The sequence below is a fragment of the Momordica charantia genome (genome assembly GCF_013281855.1).
Source record: "Momordica charantia cultivar OHB3-1 chromosome 2 unlocalized genomic scaffold, Mcharantia_2.0 BLBB01000002.1, whole genome shotgun sequence".
Taxonomy (NCBI): domain Eukaryota; kingdom Viridiplantae; phylum Streptophyta; class Magnoliopsida; order Cucurbitales; family Cucurbitaceae; genus Momordica; species Momordica charantia.
In genome coordinates this window covers 20,501,691-20,523,609 of record NW_028275160.1, presented here as the reverse complement: position 1 = coordinate 20,523,609, position 21,919 = coordinate 20,501,691, and the positions used below count along the sequence as shown (strand labels likewise).

At 35.3% G+C, this 21,919-nt stretch overlaps 2 protein-coding genes across 2 annotated transcripts; one reads left to right on the top strand and one right to left on the bottom strand.

Annotated features, from left to right (window-relative positions):
- The first annotated feature begins 6,135 nt into the window (after positions 1 to 6,135).
- Positions 6,136 to 9,923, top strand: LOC111025107 (terpene synthase 10). The gene is made up of 8 exons (XM_022302957.2): positions 6,136 to 6,257; positions 6,732 to 6,860; positions 7,541 to 7,805; positions 7,901 to 8,276; positions 8,381 to 8,599; positions 8,764 to 8,902; positions 8,982 to 9,230; positions 9,319 to 9,923. Exons 1-8 carry the CDS (start codon positions 6,177 to 6,179, stop codon positions 9,595 to 9,597), a joined length of 1,737 nt encoding a protein of 578 aa, XP_022158649.1. The 5' UTR covers positions 6,136 to 6,176; the 3' UTR covers positions 9,598 to 9,923.
- A 10,072-nt stretch (positions 9,924 to 19,995) lies between these two features.
- Positions 19,996 to 20,991, bottom strand: LOC148213009 (uncharacterized). Its single transcript, XM_088120455.1, has 2 exons — positions 20,793 to 20,991; positions 19,996 to 20,456 (listed from the first exon to the last, which is right to left on the bottom strand). Exons 1-2 carry the CDS (start codon positions 20,989 to 20,991, stop codon positions 19,996 to 19,998), a joined length of 660 nt encoding a protein of 219 aa, XP_087976581.1.
- Positions 20,992 to 21,919: the final 928 nt, after the last annotated feature.

The window sequence follows — 21,919 nt, the reverse complement described above, 5'->3', positions numbered from 1 at the left end:
GTAAATGATCGCCATCTCGTCAGTGCAGTTGATGACCTTCACGTGCTCGTCCGTGAACCGAGTAATGTAATTGGTTAAGGACTCCTGATTCTGTTGCTTCACCGTGCCAAGGTGGGAGGCAGGCAATTTCATTAGCTGACGAGCTGAAACTAAATGATGAACATTTTGCGCAGCTGCTGGTAGCTACTGATGGACTTCGGCTTCAACTGCCTGTACCAAAGACGAGCCGAGCCCTCCAAAGCAATCTGAAAGGTGCGGCATTTAATTGCATCACTTGCCGCTAGGAAGTCCATCTTCCTCTCGAATACCTCAACGTACGAGACAGGATCACCCGACCCATCGTACGTAGTCATCGTTGGGGCGTTGAAGTTGTGTGGGATTGGCTCCTCGAGGATCTCCTGGGAGAATGGTGGCTCTTCCCGCGCAGCGAAGTCCACCTGGTTTGGTGACTTATACTGCCTCTTGAGATCCTTGATCTCCTTTTGCATTTCCTTTTTTTGCTGGTCCATCTCGGACCTGATGTTGTATAAGGCACGGGCCGAGGCACGATGGTTGTCCACTTCCTCGCTCCTTGCCCTTATGCAATGCTTGAGGTCGTTCGGGGCGTTTCTCCAACGCTGGAGAGTCTCACAATCATTCTGGCGCACGCGAACTATGCCACGATGATCGTGACTGCCTGTGGAGGCTTCCAACTGCCTCCTCAGCATTCTGACCCGAGGGCATTTTGCTCAGCCCTATACTTTTCGTTTGATTTTCAGTATGATGGTGCTCTGGATGAGCGTCTGTCCTCCCACGCAGGGGAAAAATTATCTCCACACTCCGCTACGGGCCTAATGGTGATGTGCCGATGCAGATGCCTCTGGCAGGTCAGCGCGGAGGGTCAGCTTTTACCTGAGGAGTCAGGTTGGCTAGCGTCTTCCCTTTCTTCGGGTCACGGCGAATCGTGGGGGTAGAATCCTCCTCGCCTTTCTCCATGGCCGCCAGTCGGGCTTTCACTTCAACAATACCGGCGATGGCATTGGCGATAATGGTCAGGTCAACCAGTGGATCAATACTGTTGCCCGATTGGGTGCGGGTGTACCCCCAATCTTTAACCAGCTGTGCCCGTTGTTGGGCTGGCTGAATGGGCAGCGAAGGAAATTGTTCCCCCGCATTGTCTTACACCAGGGAGTTCTGGTTCAGCTGCTGGTTCACTGGGGGTCATCAGCTCGACCCCCTCCTCTTTGAGGCCCAGTTGGGACTCCATTTGCAGGAGTGTGGTTTCCCTCATCCGGGAGTGCCGAGAGTCAATCTCTAGAGGTTCCGACGACTTGAGAGTAGGTACGCCGGGTGTAAGTCTGGCGAGTACGATCACTGTTGTCACCCAGGGTGGGTGTGTGAGAAAGCTGAGAGCGTGTCGGAATTGTCATTGTTCAGTTCAGGTGTGGGTAGGAGAAGACTTGAGAAATCAGTCGTTTCCCACAGACGACACCAAATGTTTAATCAAAGAATGACCAAGTCTCCAAGCCTTGGATTGGCTGGGAGGAGCTAGACAGAAAACTCCAAATGCCAAAGGGAGGACCTGTAAAACAGAGTAGATACTCCGATGCTAAAATATTTTTTTCAAGATTCTCACTTTTTAATATAGTATGGATATATATAATAACTGTCAAACCGAACATAACTCGAGTAGTTAAGATATCTATTTCTGACCAAAAGTTTATGAGTTCGAATCTCTACCCTCACGTATTATACTAAAAAAAATTTATAAATATAATAATTTATTAAAGAAAATTGATAAGCCTCCACCGTGGCTACCAAAAAGAGGCGTTCCAGCCTGTCACTACCCGTCTGTCATCATTGCTACTTTTTTCTTTTTCTATTAAATAAAATTGCCAGCCTGTCACTACCAATCTGTCATCGTTGCTACTTTTTTCTTTTTCTATTAAATAAAATTTTAATTCCTTAAAATTGTAAAACAAATTATATTTTTTAAATTTTATTCATTTAATTAGTTCAGTTGGGCTCCTCTTTTATCTTTTTCTCCATCTCAATTATTCTCCTTCCTATACTTGAGCTCTTTCTCCTTCTCCGTTCTTTATTTCTCTTGTTTTTCTTTTTTTCTTTCTACATCTCAACTATTTCTAGTTCTCCCTTCTCTATTTTTTCGTAAAGTTTGGTTTCTTTTCCTTTTCCTCTCTATCTCAACTATTCTCCTTCTCCATTTTCTATTTCTCTTTATTTTTCCTTCTTAAGATTTGGGTTTATTTCCTTCTCACTTTATTCCCTCTCCTATTCTTTGTTGCTAGCCATCTCCTCAACCTTGAATGCTATTGTCAGCGCCTTCCTCTCTCAACTTTGACTCCATGGAGATCAAGAAACAATAACAACTCAAATGATGTACTATCCCACAAACTTAGAAACCACATAAATCGAATTGAATATTCATGTTGGTTTATAGGAAATATGCCGTTCGGTTTAGTTCAAAATTTTCTTTTCTAAATATTAGGTTTCGGATTGGGTTTGGTACTGAAATCGAATTGAATCGAAGTGCGAACACTTCTGGGACCAACTGGTAGGTTGATGAATCACCAATGTGAATTGAGTTGGCTATAAATTGTCCTTGTACCTAATCTCTATGTGGTTAAGAAATGACCATGAATCAAGTTAGTTACGTAGAGAGTGGACATAGAGATGGACATTGAGAAATAAAGGCAAGGAAACTCACATGCAGTAAAGTATTTTAGAAGGATATGGATTCCTATTCATACACACATATCATGAAAGCAAGATTTTATTAATTAATTTAGGAGGATTTGAATTTATCCCATTTTAATTTATTGTAACTTTTTTAGACCAATGAACCACCTTGAATAGTTAACTTGAGTTATATTGCGTTAACCTGACAATTAGGTATTTGATTTTTATGCTTGAATTGACAATTAGATATTTGATTTTTGTTTTCTGATATTGAAAATAGATTAAAATTTCCTTTTTTCGTAAAGAAAATTATTTAAAATTTATTTAATCATATAAAAACTATTAAAATTTTATCAAATTCAAACTATTAAAAAAATTATTTAATCATAGTCCAATTATCAAATATCCTATTTTGTATTAATCAAAGTAATACAAAAAACAATGAGTTGTTAATAGTTTGGTAATTGTTATTATTTAACTATGTATGAATTTGTAACCCTTTTGACACATAAGCTTATGGATTTGCCATTGTGGCTTAGGCCACACACCCGAATGTTGCATTAAGATTTTTTTTTTTATTTATTATTTATTTTTTTTAAAGATCTATGTGAATTATTTTCTGCTCAAATTTGTACTATAGTAGAGAGGAAAATAATCCTCCATCAATCAGCTGGAGATCATTGGCTAGTTCAAAAAGAGGATGTAAAACGTGGGGTATATTGGTACCTTTGCAAAATGAAGAATAATAATAATAAATTAAAAAAATAAAAAATAAAAAAGCTGTGGGGTTGGTATGAGCCCTACATCACAACTGAGATGTCAAACTCTGCCGGCAAATAAATAGAAAAAAAAAAAGTGTCATTTTATTTTCAGTCATAAAAATGTCATTTTTCATCGTAATTGAAGTTTGTTTATCGGCTTTTGTTTGTAAATAAATATCTGGAATGGATGAGAAAATTGATATCTTCTATAATTCGAATTTCAGGAGAAGATATCTCATGACGATTTTTCATAGATGTAGGAATATACGAAACAGAAGATATCTTAATGGCGTTAGGATATCACCTCTATAAATAGAGGGTAAATACTCATAATGAAGGTACGCTATAAATCGCTACTCTTTGCTACATTGAAATACCCTACTCTTCATACTCGACTACTCTGATTTTGACTTTAGTATTGGAGCCTGGGTGGCAGTCACACCGATCTTTAATACTATTATGTCTTGCATGTCTCATCTCTTTTATTCTAGAAGATTGGTTCAAATTTGGCAAATCCAGGAGGCCAATTTCGACATCAACAATTGGCGCTGTCTATGGGGACGACTAATCGACATCGATTATGCAGGCTGGCCACAACTCTCTGGCGACGAATGCCATATGACTCAGGTACTGCTCCTACCTGAGGTAGCGAAGGGAAAAGCAAATCATAAGTTCTAAGGCAGGACCTAGAACAAACGAATCAACAAAATTCCAGGACAGATCCTGGGTAAGTTAATCAACAGCTGGTTAAAGAACTCGAATTGAGACAAACCTAGAAGCAGACCGATAAGTTAAAAACCAGTGAAACCGGGGAAGAGAATCCCAAAGGTGCTGAAAGGGATGTCAGGCCCAACAAGGTTAAAACATAAAGCAGGTATACCAAACCAATCAACGAAACCCAGGTTATAAAACCATTTGGCAAAAGCCAAAATAGGTTAGAAACCAAGAGTATTCATTAAACTCATGGTAAAAAACCGGTAGAAGTCAAATAGGTTAGAAACCCAAGGGTGCCAACTAAACTCAGGGTATAAAATCATTGGCGAAAGCCAAATAGGTTAGAAACTAGGTATAAAATCATGGGCAAAAGCCAAATAGGTTAAAAACTCAAAGGAAGTACACTGGCCCTGCTCAAACTTAGATCCCAAGGTCAAAATCTAATGGTTAAACACAATTGTATAGCAAAGAGACTTGATTGTAGCCAACTACAACAAAATAGAATAGGGGCTAGGAAAGTCAGCCCATAAAGACGACAACCAACAAAGCCAGCCCATAAAAATCACAACCAACAGCAACCAAAAAGAGGGCTATTCCATATAGTCAAGCCATGAGCAACAAAATAGTCTCAAAGCAGAAGTCTGACAATCTTCAACTTTGAAATTGGGGCTATTATTATGGATGAGAAAATTCATATTTTCTATAATTTGAATTCTCTTAAAAAATTCAAGAGGAGAAGATATCCCTGTAGTCTTAGGATTTTCCTAGATTTATGAGAATATATTTATATTATATTCGAAAGGAGAATGTATCCTAACGAAGTTAGGCTCATTTTTTAAAAAATACACAAAAATCACTTGGAGAAAAAGATGGAGGGTATGTTTTTAGGGTGATGGTATAATGAGTTTGAAAAAAGAGATTGAAATATAATTGATTTTCCAAAATCATTATTCAAAGTTATACCTTAAAAGTCAATTTAAAGTAATTTTTTGAAAATCAAGTATAAACTTTCCTAAAATAAAATTTGGTATTTGTCAAACATGATTTTGAATATGGAAAAAGTGATTTTGGTCATGTTAAAATCACTCCCAAACACTACCAAAATGAAGCCGGAGGGAGTTGATTCTCGGTCAATCACCTGCCTAAAATCATCACCCAACTACTATCCAAAAATCAATTTTAAATGTGTTTAAATTTTTATTATATTTTTTTAATTTGGCAGCTATGATTGGAATTAATTTTGACAATAACAAAAATGATTTGGGTCACGCCAAACAAACTCTTGACATGATCAAAATCCCTTTTGCCATTGTAAAGACCACTTTTTTTTTTTTTTTGAATTGATCGTGTTTGACGAATTAAAAAATTGATTTGAAGAAAGCTTACAATCACTTTAAAATGATTTTAAGGTATATGTATATAAAATCTGCTACTTCTATCGTAGGAATAAATGGAAAATAATGAGAAATTTGAAAAAGGAATAAAAATAATAATGTAACCGAATTTCTCTCTCCGACTCTAACTACACAAAGCAATTGACATGATTAAAACCCAAGTCCATGAATTCTTTTTGTAGTAGTTGTAACACACTTATTCGTTATACTTTTTCGATGTGAGACAACTTCTACTACTGGGTGAGCACACTCTTTCTTCATATCTTTTTGACGTAGGACAAACTTCAATTATAATATTTTGTAAAAATCCAGCCAAGTTTGCATTAGTTCAAATGTAAATTGAGGTTTATGATTAAAATTATAATGTGGTGTCATTTTTTTGTAAGACCAAAGCTGATGATAAGTTTATGGAAGGATAGGACAATAATGAATGAGACACCATTACTTTGTAGTGGACTAAAGGTGGTCCTTGCATCGACGTTTTTTGTGGTCCAAACCTGACAAGGAATGAAATTCACACATGCCAGAAAAAAGAAAAAAAAAAAAAAAACTACATGAAACGAATGAATTAGGATATTATATATAGTTTTGTTATCTGAATATTGTAATACAAAACAATTATAATATAATGCCTCTTCCTTGTGTGCATTCGATTTTCCTCTCCACCACCGTTGCCGGAAAATTTCCTCACCACCATGCTCTTCCATTGGTATTCTTATTTATATTTAATGTTTTTATTTATTTATTTTTCAAATAACTAATTCTAGATTTTTGAACCAATCTTAATTCTTTGCTGCTCTGTAAGGCCCATCGCTATTGAGGGCTGTTTGGTAACCCTCTCGTTACTTATTTCTTGTTTATATTATATCTTTTGAATATTATTTTAACTAAATATAAGAAAAACCAACTTGAGTTTGGATATATCTCCAATCAAGATGTTGTAAGTTTGAATCCAAACCCTCATAAATTATTATACTAAAAAAACTAAAAGTAAAAGTAAGGAACCACAAATAGTTATCAAATACAAGAAATAGAAATGGTTATCAAACGTATTTAAAAATTAAAAATATGAAACGAAAAACGTTACTAAACAGCCCTAATTTACTTGTTTTTTGTTTTACTAAAAGTTCTCTTATTTATTTATATCATATATTTACTGCTTGTGACACGTAAAATACTCCAGCGGAATTCTGTTGGTATGAGCGTAAAAGCATCAAGAAATACTGAAGATGTTATTGTGAGGCAGTCTGCAAAATACCATCCTCCTATTTGGAATGACCAATTTATTCAGTCATTACATAATGAATTCAGGGTATGTATATGCACTTTTTTATATACTTTTTTTAATTAAATGCATGCTCATTTCTTTTCTATTCGGGCCAACATAACAATTCTAATATTAATACTCTTACATGTTAGGATGCATGAAAAAAAACAAGATAATAATAATAATTATACCATGTGAGCTAAAAAAATATTTATTTAAAAAATCTTTTAATTTTTTATTTAGTACAGCATGTTGGGGAGGAGATTCGATATCATAATCTCTCGATTGGACATATATGTCAATTAGTGCTGAGCTATCATCGCTTTGACAACTAAATATTAATCGATAATAACATTTAACTGTTATTATTTTTAAATTCGATGGAAACACTTTTGAGGAAAGCATTATCCAGTGCTTTCAAATTTCACTCTAAATTGCTTTTGAAGTGTTTCTAAAATTTTCAAAAGCATTTTTTTCCCATCTAGAAAAAAGTTAAAGATAAAATGTTAAAGTTGATTTAAATTACGTAAGATTAAATTTAAACTATTCTAAAAATTGCGTAAAAAATATTCTTATTATTATAGTACTTTAGATGAAAGCAAGTGTTATCACAGAAAGAACAAGATATTAAAGAATATACAACAAGAGCTATAACATGAGCTATCAACAAGTTTGTATAAATTAAAAAGTGTTATTAAGGTGCTATCAATTCATGTCATTTTCAGGGAGAAACATACGGAGGACGGTTCAACCAATTGAAAGAACAAGTTAGGACGTTGCTCAAAGAAAGAAATGACTCTTTGGAGCAACTTGAGCTAATCGATACTTTACAAAGACTTGGAATATCATACCACTTTGAGAGCGACATTAAAGATATCTTGAAAAGAATATACAACAAGAGCTATGAAGATGTGGGGACGATGAATAATCTTTATGCTACATCTCTTATCTTTAGACTTTTGAGACAACATGGATTTAATATTTCAGAAGGTATCAAATCACTTATTATACAAATCATACAAGTAGGTTGCGACCAACGGTCAACATTTTATAAGTTTGACAAAATTTTATTTTTTAAATTGTAGAGGTTTTCAATGTGTTCAAAGACGACACAGGAAATTTCAAAACATGCTTTCACAACGATACAAATGGGATGTTGTCTTTATATGAAGCTTCCTTCTTATCAATCAAAGGTGAAAATGTTTTAGACGAGGCAAAGCACTTTACAGTCAACTTTCTTAATGAATACATGAAATCGAGCGAAGATGAACTTGAAGTAGACATTGTAAGGCGTGCCTTGAAGATTCCCATACATTGGAGGATACCAAGATTAGAGGCAAGGTGGTCTATTGATATGTACGAGAAAAAAGGAAACATAAATCCTATTCTTATTGAAATTGCTAAACTAGATTTCAACATGCTACAGTCGATCTACCAACAAGATCTTAAATATGCATCGAGGTAAGAGTAGGTCACACTACGTATTATTTATTTATTTATTACTATTAACATGATTATATTTTGCATTTTTGAATGACTTGCTATTATTTTCGGTGCATGTAAAGTTGGTGGACAAGCACGAAGCTGGGAGAAAAGTTGAGTTTTGCAAGAGATCAGTTGATGGAAAATTTCTTTTGGACAATAGGCATGGGATGTGAGCCAAAGCTTGAGTATTTTAGAAGAATGGGAACAGAAGTTATTGCATTGATAACAATAATAGATGATGTTTATGATGTGTATGGTACATTGGACGAGCTCAAACTCTTTACCAACACTATAGACAGGTAAGTAATGTTCTATCAATTAGTTTATTGGTCCAATATTTATGTCATTAACTTCAAATAATTAAATTTATGTAGGATTGGGAAACATCTTTCTAAACTCTAAATAGACCATGAATTACAGGAACACGATTGATATTTAATTGTCATCTAAATTTTAATTTCAGATGGGATATTGCTTCAATGAACCAGCTCCCAGAGTATATGAAAGAGTGTTTTTTTGCCATCGACAATTTGGTAAATGAGATAGCTTCCGAAGCACTAACAGACCATGGAGTTAACGTCATTCACTACCTTAAGAAAACGGTATGAACTTATTACAGAAAATTCATTGACTTTGATAAAATTATTCTCTAACATATGTTGTCAAAATTTTATGGCTCAGTGGGTAGACTTGTGCAAATCTTATCTACTAGAGGCAAATTGGTATCACAGCGGTTATAAACCTACATTACAAGAATATATGAACAATGCATGGATTTCGGTAGCAGGACCAATTATGCTACTTCATTCGTACGTTTTTATTACACCTCTAATAGCCAATGAAGATCTAGAGAGCTTGATAGAATATGCAGATATAATTCGTTGGTCATCAACAATTATGCGACTTGCAAATGATCTATTGACACCACTGGTATGTGAATATAATTCAACAAGCACGCACCTGTTTTTTTTTTTCTTTTTAATAAGCTAACAATTTGTTATAATGTTTTATCATTTAGGATGAACAAAAGGTAGGTGATGTTCCCAAATCAGTTCAATGTTGCATGAATGAGATGGGTGTCTCTGAGAACCGTGCTCGTGAAAGTATAAGAGAGTTGATAGATGAGTTATGGAAGAAGTTAAATGAGGTTGAAGATGAGAATATTGCTTTGCCTCCCACGTTCATCGAGACGACAAAGAATCTTGCTCGAATGGCTCAGTTTATGTATCAATATGGAGATGGACGCACTATAGATCAAAAACAAAACAAAACACCGCTTGGTGTCTCTTCTCGTTGAACCAATTATCAATCTTTAGTAGTACAACAGATAATAGTGTCATTTTAGATCAGACATGTGTCTTAAAGATTGTTTTTATGAACAGGTTATTTATTGAAGGGATGTTTCAAAACTAAGTTCAGGGTAACTTAGTGGCACCAAATGTGGTGGCACTAAGGAAGCGGGATGATAGCTTCTAAATTTAGGGAAGCACTATCTTAGTGGACTAGTAGGTCTAGTTAATGGTCATGTACACGCTATTTATGTTATCGTTGTAAGCTTATATAAAAGTACAACATCATCCATTTTCAATCAATAAAAACTAGTGCATTATAGTTTTCTCTTCATATTAGTTTGTCTCCGTATTTAACTTTTACATAGTTTCTTTAGCACCCATTATCGCATCCCTTGCTACTGTATACGTTGTAGATTTAATTTTTCTAGCGCCCACCAAACTCTATGTTCTAACTTCAGTGGAAGATGAGAGGCTTTTCCAAATACAAGTCTGTATGTTGATGTGCCCAATGGAGTTATGCAGGTAGTGTGGTAGAGCATCATCCAACTTAAACTCCCAATCCTTCCTACTGGTGTATTAACCACTTTCGTCAAAATTTATGTTATCTCTTTGTTCGAGATCTCAACTTACCAATTTGGTTGAGGGTGATAGGTAGTTGAGATCCGATGCTTCATCACATTGTATTTGGACAAAAGGTTGGCCACGATGATCCTGTTAATGGAAAGGGATCCTTTGTTGCTGATCAATGCTCGTGGTGTTCGAAAACGGCTAAATATATTATTGTGCAAAAAATTTTACAACAACATTGACATCATTTGAAACACGAGCTATTGCTTCCACCCATTTAGACACATAGTCTACTACCATCGACATTTACAGATTTCCATTTGAAGGTGGAAATTGTCCCATTAAATCAATCTCCCATATATTAAACAATTATACCTCTAGCATATAGTTTAATGGCATATCAGCTCTGTTCGAGATGTTACCCACTATTCAGTATACGTTCCAGTTTTTATTCAATGCGTGGGAACCCTTGAATATAGTAGGCCAATAATACCGGCTCTGAAATACCTTTGCTTTTGTTTTATACCCACTATGTCCTCCATGGGACAACACATGATATTGCTCCAACACTTACGATACCTCGACATCTGCTACACACTTCGTAAGAATATGATATTAGAATCGTCTATACAGATATGGATCATCCCAATAATATAATTTGTTTTCATGGAAAAACTTCTTTAATTGTTCCTTACTCAATTATTTTGGTAATATCTCGCAAGTTAAATATTTCGCGAAATACACAAACCAGGGAGCTTCACTCTGTTCACCATGACTGATTTCTAATATTTTTCTCGTTAGGGAAAGCATCTCTGATTTTTGGCTGCTCTATTTTGTACCCTTCCAATTCCACCCTTAAGGGATGATTAGCTACCAAGTTTTTTAATGCCTTTTTGTCTCGAATTTAAGTATCAAGACTCTTGAAGCAATAATACACATTAAATGAGTCTTGGCTTGACATTTTTCTTAGCCATTAGGTACTTTATAGCTGAGCGGTCAATGACCACCACTTTGGTTCCTACCAGATATGTTGTAAACTTCTACAAATAAAATACTACCGCCACTAACTCTTTTTATGTTGGTGGTATAGTTCATCTGTGCCTTCGTAAGAGTTTTGTTGGCATAATAGATGGGATGTAGTAGCTTCTTCTTTTGTTGCCCTAGCATCACATCCACTACATAGACACTCGCGTTGCACATGATTTCGTCCAGTTCAGAGCAATTACAATTGGAGCATGTGTGAGAGCCTTCTTTACCGACTCGTAAATTTCAAGTAAGTACAAAGAGGTTTTGAGTTTTTAGAAAAATACTCTAGGAATCTCTTGTTCCTGCTTGGCCTAGGAAAGTGTGCAGTCCCTGGTTTGTTGTAGGTGGAGATAACTTCTCTATCACCTTGATCTTTGTCTTGTCAACCACATTTCCCTTTTTGATACATAATGTCCTAGCACAATCAGTTCTTGAATAAACGAAATGACATTCGTTCCAGTAAGGACAAGATTTGTTTCTTCACAACCTTCTTCAAGTTGAGCAAATAAGCTGTGAAGGTTTCTCCAAATATCAAGAAATCATCCATAAATATATCAATAACTTATTCCACTAAATTTGAGAATATGGCCATCATACAACACTAGAACGTTTCTAAAGCATTGCACAGTCCAAAGGACGTTGTTCCAAGAGCAAAGGTGCCATATGGACAGATAAATGTTGTTTTCTTATGATCCTTCGGCTCAATGGTAATATGATTGTTTCCGCTATACCCATCTAGAAATAAACTATACTTTTGACCAGCATGTATGTCCAACATTTGGTTAATGAAATGCAACGTGAAGTGAACTCATGGGTTGAATTGTTCAGCTTTCTATAGTCAATGCAAATCTACCCCTCAATAATAGTTTTGTTGGAACAAGCACGGTTTTTTTGTTTGGAACCACCGTCATTCCTTTTTAATTTGGCACTCACCAAAGAGAATTTAACCATTAACTGCCAAATATTTAGTAGATTATTCCAGCATTCGGCCACTTGCTCATCTCTTTCTTGTCCACTTCTTTCATCACTAGATTTAACCACCTTTCCAGCTAAATTGGATTCTTAGTAAAAACTAAGGATAGAGACACCATAGAGACATACACGAGAAGAGAGAGAACAGATAAATTCTCAAATTGATTGATCAAAGATGAGGAATAGAGGCACTCTACCAGAGGAAACAAAATCTAGGAATAACCTCCTAACTTCTAACAAAAAAGGAGATTTATTTGCTAAATTTAAACACAAAATCTAAAAAAGTTTAAAACAACTTCTAACTAAGTCCACATAATCTTAACTTCTAACTAATTCAACACTTAGACCAATCCTCCAAGCAAATTTTTTTGCATGGAAAAGCTTGGACTAATTCCCTTTCTATCTGTTAAAATCCAACCTATTGACATTCTAAGCTCCCTCACGATATCTTAGCAGTTCGAATTCTTTCTGTTGTGTCAAATTTTCTACAATTATAATACGCAGCGCCTCAGCATCACCTAATTGTTTAGCATATCATCCAAGATGCGCAAACTATAAGATTCTTCAAAAGTAGTAGGATATTTCATGAAATTACCTCTCGATCATGCACACGCATTGTGAACTCACATTTGTGCACATCCAGCAATGTCTTTCCTGTTGCAAGGAAAGGTCTCCAATATGATGATTCTAGAGTGTAGGGAAATAGCCTTTACTAGAGTTAGAGCAAGATCCAAACTACTCTCTTTTGTTTGCGAGGTAGATGTAAATGGAATGAATTATACGAAGTGTTTAAAATATAGGTGAACACATAAAGTGAAGCTTGATGCAAGATGTGCTTCTCAGTAGGACAAAATGTTTATTTTCAAGATTATATGTATAGTCTTGCTAGAGAAAAAGCAAGATCTTAAGTTTTGGGGGTGTGATTACTCTCCAAAAGAGAGTAACTGTGACATTATGTTGGGCTACATTGAGTGTAAATGAGAGAGTTGTAGCTATAAAATCTTACCAAAATAATCTTACCAAAATAAGGAATTAGGTGAGAAATGGAGAAATCATACATGACATCGTTGTTGTATAAATTTTGGAGAAATTTTATCTCATCTATATTGTTTTTGGTTGTCTTTATAGAATTTGGACGTATTGAAGGAATAATAGTAGTAAAAGCATGAATTGCTTGGACTTTCAAAAGTCAGAGCGCCTAATACCGGAACATTGCTTGCGTCAAACATACATGTGCAGCGCAATAACTTTTACTCATGCGGAATTTACCAGTATATGTACAATTTTTTCTCGTTGTCTTAAAATTGAGGGCCGATATCAAAACTCAATTATGGCCTACCGACACAACAAAATCCAAGGAGGAATACTGCCAAACGGAGCAAAATGACAGAGCAGTTGGATATTGCATTTTTGAGAGGAAATTGAAAAAGGAAGTTTGGAAACCACAAATTTTTTTATGAGAGCTGAAGACTTTTAGTTATATTTCTTTAGCTTTCACCACCCTAGGAGGGGAGTCCATCCTCTCATCTCCTGCCGGCAAAAGCATGGGGATGTAGTCAGGAACATGGTAGTACAGGTCCTCCTTCGCCACCATCTACGAAACATGAGCCACTGAGGGGCGATTATCAACAGTAGGAGCAATTTTGTGAACAACCATGGCGATTTTGAAACTCTAGAGAACCCAGGGAAAGGAAGTCTAAGGGAGGTGAAGGTAAAGAACCATCGCCCTCCCCCCAAAGCGAGTTTAAAGCCCTCTCAAGCGTCATTGGGAATCTCAATGAATGCTCAAAATTGCAACCGCCATCTACACCACTTTGCCTGGTGCACAAGGGACGAACCACCCTCGAAACGGTGATAGACATGTGTCCCCTCATTAATGGGGATGTACCGGTGGACATTTTGCTGTCACGCCTCCTAACTAGCCTGGCCCCAAATATGGATACGAAGAATATATTTCTACCACATAATCTACACGCGCTTCGATCCACTTTAACGTTTTCGGACCCAGCCATCCTTGGCAGGATAACCCGACTACGAAAGAGGGCTAATTGTGGAGGTATAATACCGAGCAGACACGTGCTGAACCTAGGAGCGACAACGAGGCACGGGACCACAGATGATTATCACCGTACTTTGTGCTGACGTACAGACGTGTGACCGCCACTGCCGGACGGGGAGACTCCAAAGACTGTAGTCTGAAACTTGCAAGCTCCAGGTTTCAGACCTACAGATGAAGGCACCACCCACTATTTGTTGGGAGCATCCACCTTTTCGTCAGAACCTCCACCATAAGAAGATTGAGTTGTTTCGACAACTTTTTATCAAAGGTTGTTGAAAACCTTCGAAAATTATCAACAAATATTTAAAGTCTCTGAGAAATATATGATCTTTTATCGAAGGTTTTAGAAAACCTTCGAAGATTATGCAGTTTTTATCATAGGTTATTAAAATCCTTCGAAAAAGATACACATTTATCAACAAATTACACAAACGTTTGGAAATTGAGTTATCAATTATCGAAGATATTTTAAAGACCATCGAAATTATTCACTATTTTATTGAAGGTTATTGAAAACGTTTGAAAAACAATACATTTATCAACAAATATTTTAAGCCTTCGAAAAATATATGATCTTTTTATTCGAGGTTTTTAGAAAACCTTAGAAAATTATGCATTTTTTTTATCAAAGATTATTAAAAACCTTTGAAAATTAGTATATTTATCTACATAAATTTTTTTCTTTTAAATTATGTACCTTTTATCAAAGGTTATAAAAACTTTTGAAAAAGTTTTTTTTTTTTTAATTTACTGAAGTTTAAAAATATATTAACTTCCTTTTGTCGGAGGAGGCTAAAAAGGTTACGAAAATGTAAAAAAACTTTTTATAAAATTTATTTACCTTTTAATTGAAGGGTATTAAAAACGTTACAGGTTATTAATAACCGTCCAAAAAAATATATAATATTATATTATTATTAAAAATTTAAAACTAATATAATTTACTTTACTTTCTAAAAATTAAAAAGAAAAGAACTTTACCTTTCGAGCAGCCTGAAACCCAGCCCTAATTCACTTGCATTTGCCGATAGTCACCATATGGTATATCGCTCATTTCCATCAAGCCGTCTTTTCACTCTGCCTGCTACGAGGTTTAATGGAGGATGGTTCGTATCAAAGCCGCACCGCCTGTAACAACCGAAAAATATATAAATATATATATATTTAAATTATTATTTGTTTAGTTGTTTTCTTTTATTTTCTCAAAAGATAAACTTTTTTGTTTTTGAAATAATTTTTAAAAGATAATTTGTTCTTAGAATTTAAAAAATAAAAAGTAAGATTTAAATCTTCATGTTTTTATGTTAGTCCTTTTTTAAAAAGGATTCATTAGAGTTTGTTATAAAAGTCCTTAAACCCTAAGTTTTATTTTTCTTAAACTGTTAGACCTAGTTTTCTCTGCAAGAGAAAAAGAAAATGAAACAAGAATAGTTTTGGTATTTTCTTTCAAAGATCGGTAAGTTTTTTTCTTCCTCATTATTTTAGTTTTATTTTTCTTGATTTGTAGTTTTTTAATTCAGTTTATTGGGAAAAGTTTTGAGATCTTTCTTTTTTACAATAAAAGATTTTAAAGACTTTTTACCCTAAAAATTTTCCAGAATTTTTTGTTTGAATCTTTTTAATGAGATTGTTTTGGGCTATTTTGAGGCTCTTTTTGCATAAAAAGTTACCTATTTGTATCCCATAAACTATAGTTTATTGTTCTGATTTTTACGTGAAAAATTATATGTTTTTACCAAGTTTTAAATGTTTTCTATACAGTTTTCATATCTGTTTTTTTCTATAAAAATCAGTAAATTGTTAATTGTTTAATGGAAAATTCTTGGAAGTTTTATTTTATAAAACATAAAATTTTCCACATTTAAAATCCCCAAATTTTCTATTGATTATAAGGCTTTTAAACTTGTTTTGTTGACAAACTTTTTGTAAATTTAGTCCGTATTAATTTATACTGATTCTTATAATTTTAAAGGTTGTTATTGTTTATTTTTAGAGGTTTTTTAACCCAGTTTTCAGATCTGGGTTTGTAGCCCCAAATCCACACTTTCCTAATTATTTTGCATAAACGAATGAGAAAACTGGGTAGTTCAGATTTGGTTAGTAATTGGTTGAATTTTAAATCCTTTTATAGGATTTAAGGATTGATTTTGGATATTGATTATTTCTAGGCCTCTAAGTTGAGAACTACCAAGGAAGAAGTTAATTAGATTCGTAGGATTTCTGAAAGAGGTAAGTTATTTACAGTATCCCTTCGAAAAGTGTTGTAAGTGATTTACCGTATCCCTTCGAAAAGTATTGTAAGTTATTTACCGTATCCCTTCGAAAAGTATTGTAAGTGATTTACCGTATCCCTTCGAAAAGTGTTGTAAGTGATTTATCATATCCCTTCGAAAAGTATTGTAAATGATTTACTGTATCCCTTCAAAAAGTATTGTAAGTGATTTACCCATATCCCTTCGAAGAGTATTGTAAATGATTTACCCATATCCGTTCGAAAAGTATTGTAACTAATTTGTCATATCCCTTCAAAAGCTAAAATGTATTTTGGATTTGATAGGAAGATTTGAAATTGATATCTTGCATATGAAATTAATGTTTTATTATGGATTTGAAAACTAATTTGGCAATTGAAATTATGTTTACTTGTAAAGTATTTGAAGTATTCTTATATGATTTGATAAAGTTTTGTTTACATTTATTTAAAGGTTTGAAATTGATATTTTGTTTATTTGTGAAATATTTGAAATCATGTTTTGGAGGATTGATAAAGTTTGTTTTAAATTATTTCAATGTTTTGAATTAATTTAATATTGAATGTAAGTATTTGTTTTGCATTTTATTTGAAAGATATTTTGATTGATTTGATAGGGCTATCTGGATATGCCATGATTTTGTTTTGAGGAACGTTTGCTTATTTGGGGTAGTAGCCTAATTTGGAATTGATGGATTTTTGTTATAGCTTATTTGTGGGAAGATACTTTTGTGGTTTGGCATTCCTTGCGAATGACGATTCATGTGTGTTTTATTCACTCATATGGCCTCACACTTAAGTAACCGTTCTGTTTGTTCTGGTCGATATTATTTCTACAACTCTGTTCTAGTCGATATTATTTCGACAACTCTGTTCTGGTTGATATTAATTCGACAAATCTAATAGAAGTTTCTGATTGCTTGGTGTTACCGACGGGAAACCACATATGTTCTATAGGCTATCCAAATAATGCAACCTTCCACTATGATATTGAAAGTATGAATGAATGTAAGATTGTTTTGAATGTTTGAAGGATTTAGTTATTCGAAAGTTTGAAAGTTGTACCAAATGTTTTAGAAAGAATTTTGAAAGTTTTGATTGAAAGAAAGTTTGTTTTGAAAGATTTGAAGTTTGATCGAATGAAAGTTTGTTTCGAATGAATGGAAGATTGTTTTGAATCATTAAAACTTCGTTTTGAATGAATGGAAGTTTGTTTTGAAAGAATGAAAGTTTGTTTTGATTGACTGGAAATTTTATTTTATTTGAAGACTTTGTTTCTGAAAATCTTGTTTGTTTTGGAAGTTTTGAAAATTGTATTAAATATTTTTAAGGACTTTAAAAGTTTTGATCTGTTTGTATTTTTGTTTACGAATGTTTTGAAAGGAAAATGAATTTTGAAATTCGATATGAAAATTGCTTATTGAGTATTTTCGTACTCATTTTTCTGTTTTCTAAATGTTTTTCAGACGACGGATTAAATGATCGTTCTGGTAGAAGGTAAAGTTTAGCACACTGACATAAGTTTGAAAGTCATCTTACTATTTAGTTAAGTTAGTTTAGAAAAATTCTGTATAGAAATTGCTTCCGCTGAATAATTTTAGTTTTTAAAGTTTCTTGAAAGTTACGTTTCCGCATTTTGTCATAATTACCGTATTAGAAATACGGGTTGTTACACCGCCTCTGGTGGCTGGTTTCTTCTCCATTCTTTCCATCTCACACCGAGAACTAGAGGTTTAAGCTCTCGCCCAAGTCGCTCGTTCTCAAATTGGACAATCTTGCTTTGTGGAATTTGATTCAACATGTTCGTTGAATACTTTAATTCTCTCTTCCTCGTGTACGAAACTTAGTTTATTGTTAGTATTGTGCTTAAATTGATACGAGCGAATGGAGATGTGGAGTTTGTTTTTTGTTAATTGATAAAATTGATGTGCATTTTTAGTAGAAATATTTCCAGAAACGGAAGGCCGATGATTGTCATGATTGCATTTTTTTGTTAGTTTTGAGTGAATAGAAAACTATATGTTTATCGCTTACTTTGGTAGATGAATTTGAGTATAAACAGAAACTTCATGAGTTGTAATCATAAGTATTGTATGACATCTAGCAAATTACATCTGTACATAACCTGAATCTTGCATTGCCTTTTAAAGTGTTTTGGAAACATTCACCCATTGCCTTTTAAAATGTTTTGGAAACATTACTGTGGGTGAGTGTATTATTTATTGAAGTTTGTCACATTTCGTGTATTCTCCATGTCCTTTCTTCTCTTGGATTACTGTTCAATTGAGTGAATGCTGAAACAAATACTTTACCAATGTGTTGCCATTCGATCAACAACTTTTTGTCCTCTTCATGCATTCCTAACTCTAATATCAATCTGAATTGTTGACTTTATTCTTTCGTTTCTTCTATTTGAATCAGTTTGAATTGTTTGGTTCTGATTGTTCAAGTTCACTAAATAAAAACTGGAGTTTTTTGGGATTGGGGATTGAGTAGTAAAGAATATGAACAAGCAAAGATTGCTTGACATGTGTTAGTGTAAGGAAATTTTGGAATTGTGTGGCAGTCTTCAATTCTAAAATGTGTTAGTGTTTGCTTTTGTTGAAACTGGACCGGAACCACTCTGCAAACCAACAAGATGAAGTGAAAGTTAAACCAGTTGGAGTTTTATCCTCTAGGTGGAGATCCGGATATTCTTTTTGGCTGTAAGTTCACCATTTATATTTCAATTAAACCATTATGTCTCATGCTTTTAGTGTCTTACCGAGCTAATGCATGTTAAAATTTATATGGTCATATTACTTAATAGCTGTGTTAGCTCATTTTATGCTATGTTTTGTGTGATATTAATTTCTATTTACTTAATTTAATTTGTAGTTTAAAATCTCTCTTTTATGTAAGTTCTCTTCTTTATTTTCTTATTTAGTAAACTTAAATTAAAACAAAATTTGTTTCATTTGGCGCTGTTAATTGTCAAATTTAACTTACTTAAGACCGAGTTCAATTCTTGAGTTATAAGTTAGTTATGTTGGTATATTGTTAATTTAGTACATACGAGAAAATGAAGTTTAGGGTTTAGTCTCATATTGGTAGGAAGTTAATTGTAATTATATATGATAGGATGTGTGAGGTATCTCCTCACTTAATTCACTATGGAAAATAGAGTTCCCCGAAGGATTACAACTAATCCACCTATTCAAGAGGGTGGGTGTCCTCTCCTCCAATGTTATAGTCAGCAATACAAAATACTCGACAAAATACTCGACAGACTCATAACCAACCTCCCTTCCCTCTTTATTCTCACCTACAACCTTTCCCTTACTTTCTCTGTCTTGGCAGTTAAGCCTCTAGTCAATTTCCCGATCTACCCCTCCTAGTGTAGGTATTAACAATTGGAGGCTTAACAACATTCCCCGGGTTCACCACCACCTTGTCGTCAAGGTGAAAGTCTGGATACTGTTTGCACATGTCCTGGACAGATTCCCAAGTAGCTTCTTCTGGCAACCCCTTCCAACTTAGAAGTACCTCCTATTCCCCTGTTTCATCATTGGTTCGAAGAGTAAAGATATCATCAGGCTCGGCCTGCCATTCTAAGTCCTCTGTTATGTGAACGGGCAACTGTGGAGAGGCTGTTACTTGTTTCAGCTTTCTTTTTAATTGAGATACATGAAAAACCAGGTGGATGGCAGATTCCATGGGTAGATCCAGGCTAGAAGCTACTTTGCCTATGCGCTGCAGAATGGTGTATGGACCATAATAATGTGGACGGAGCTTCTCATTTTGCCTCTTGGCCAAAGTCTTCTGCCGATATACCTGTATTTTTAAGTACACTGCATCCCCCTCCTCGAATTCTTCCTCGTGTCTCCCTTTATCAGCTTCTTTTTTCATCCGCTCTTGTGCCAGGCGGAGGTGTTCTTTAAGGCGTTCCAGTGCCGCGTCTCGCTCTGCTAGAGACTGATCCAAAAGTAGCATTAGAAGTCTTCTGATCCCTATACATAATCAGGGGAGGTAGAGTCCGCCCATAAACAGCCTGAAACAGTGTAATTTTGATGGAGCTGTGCTATGTTGTATTATACCAATATTCTGCCTACCCCAACCACTGATGCCACTGCCGAGGGGTTTCACTACAGAAGCAACGAAGGTAAACTTCGAGACATTTATTCACAATCTCAGACTCCGTTTGGGGATGATACGCCGTGCTCCGTTCAAGCCGGGTTCCTTGAAGTCGGAAAAGCTTTGTCCAAAAGTGGCTGATGAAGACTTTGTCTCTATCGGACACAATTGACCTCGGAAAACCATGTAGCCGGACTATTTCTTTCACAAACATGGCAGCAACTGTCTTAGCTGTGAAGGGTGATTCAATGGTAAGAAATGAGCATACTTGTTCAAGCGATCGACCACTACCAGTATGGTATCCTGTCCTTGGGACTTAGGCAGTCCTTCGATGAAGTCCATGGCAAGGTCTTTCCAAATTCCATCTGGCGGGGGAAGAGGTTGCAATAACCCTGCAGGTGCCACAGCCATAGTTTTTATTGCGTTGACAGATATATCATTCCTCCACATACTTCTTCACATCCATCTTCATTCCTGGCTAATAGAGTTCACCTATCAACCATTTATATGTTCGAAGAAATCCCGAATGGCCCCCAAGTACAGAGTCGTGGAACATGTGTAAGATGGCTGGGATAAGGCTAGACGTTTTGGACACTACCAACCAATTTTTATATCGAAGTATCCCATGCTGAAGAGTATAACGAGGTACGCTGTCCGGATCAGACTTTAATTCCCTGAAGATGGCTGTCCAGTGGGGGTCAACCTCGACTTCTGCCTTAATCACATCGATGTCAATGACTGTCGAGGCTGAGATATGTGTCAGTTGGAGTGGTGGAGGCAGTCGAGATAAAGCGTTCGTGGCCTTATTTTCCAGGCCAGGTTTGTAGCGGATCTCAAAATTGTATCCAAGCAACTTCGTAATCCATCGTTGGTATTCAGGTTGAACCACCCTCTATTCAAGCAAATATTTCAATGCCTGTTGATCTGTCTGCACCACGAACTTCTGGCCCAATAGGTAAGGCCGCCAGCGTTCGATCGCGAGAACAATGACCATCAACTCCCGCTCATAAACCGACTTCATTTGGTTTTGTGGAGATAAAGTGTGGCTGAAGAAGGCAATCGGTCTTTGGTTTTGTGTGAAGACGGCTCCTAAACCTGTGCCTGAAGTGTCTGTCTCAATTACAAATGGAGTGTTGAAGTCTGGAAGGGCTAAGACAGGCAACGTAACCATAACTTGATTCAATTTTTCAAAAGCCATGGTAGCTTAAGTGGTCCAGATTAAGGAATCCTTCTCGAGCAATTGAGTCAGAGGAGCCGTTATAGTCGCGTAACCAGCCACAAATTTTCTATAATAGCCCATAAGTCCAAGGAAGCCTCGCAGCTATTTTAGGGTCATTGG

Bases quoted from the DNA above. Each gene is read 5' to 3' on its own strand.
- LOC111025107 (XM_022302957.2), top strand. From the start codon at position 6,177: ATGCCTCTTCCTTGTGTGCATTCGATTTTCCTCTCCACCACCGTTGCC. The intron at 6,258-6,731 runs GTATTCTTATTT...AAAATACTCCAG, and splicing joins ACCACCATGCTCTTCCATTG to CGGAATTCTGTTGGTATGAG. The intron at 8,277-8,380 runs GTAAGAGTAGGT...GTGCATGTAAAG, and splicing joins GATCTTAAATATGCATCGAG to TTGGTGGACAAGCACGAAGC.
- LOC148213009 (XM_088120455.1), bottom strand. From the start codon at position 20,991: ATGGCTGTGGCACCTGCAGGGTTATTGCAACCTCTTCCCCCGCCAGAT. The intron at 20,457-20,792 runs GTTTGTGAAAGA...GATTATGTATAG, and splicing joins GCTAAGACAGTTGCTGCCAT to GGATCAGAAGACTTCTAATG.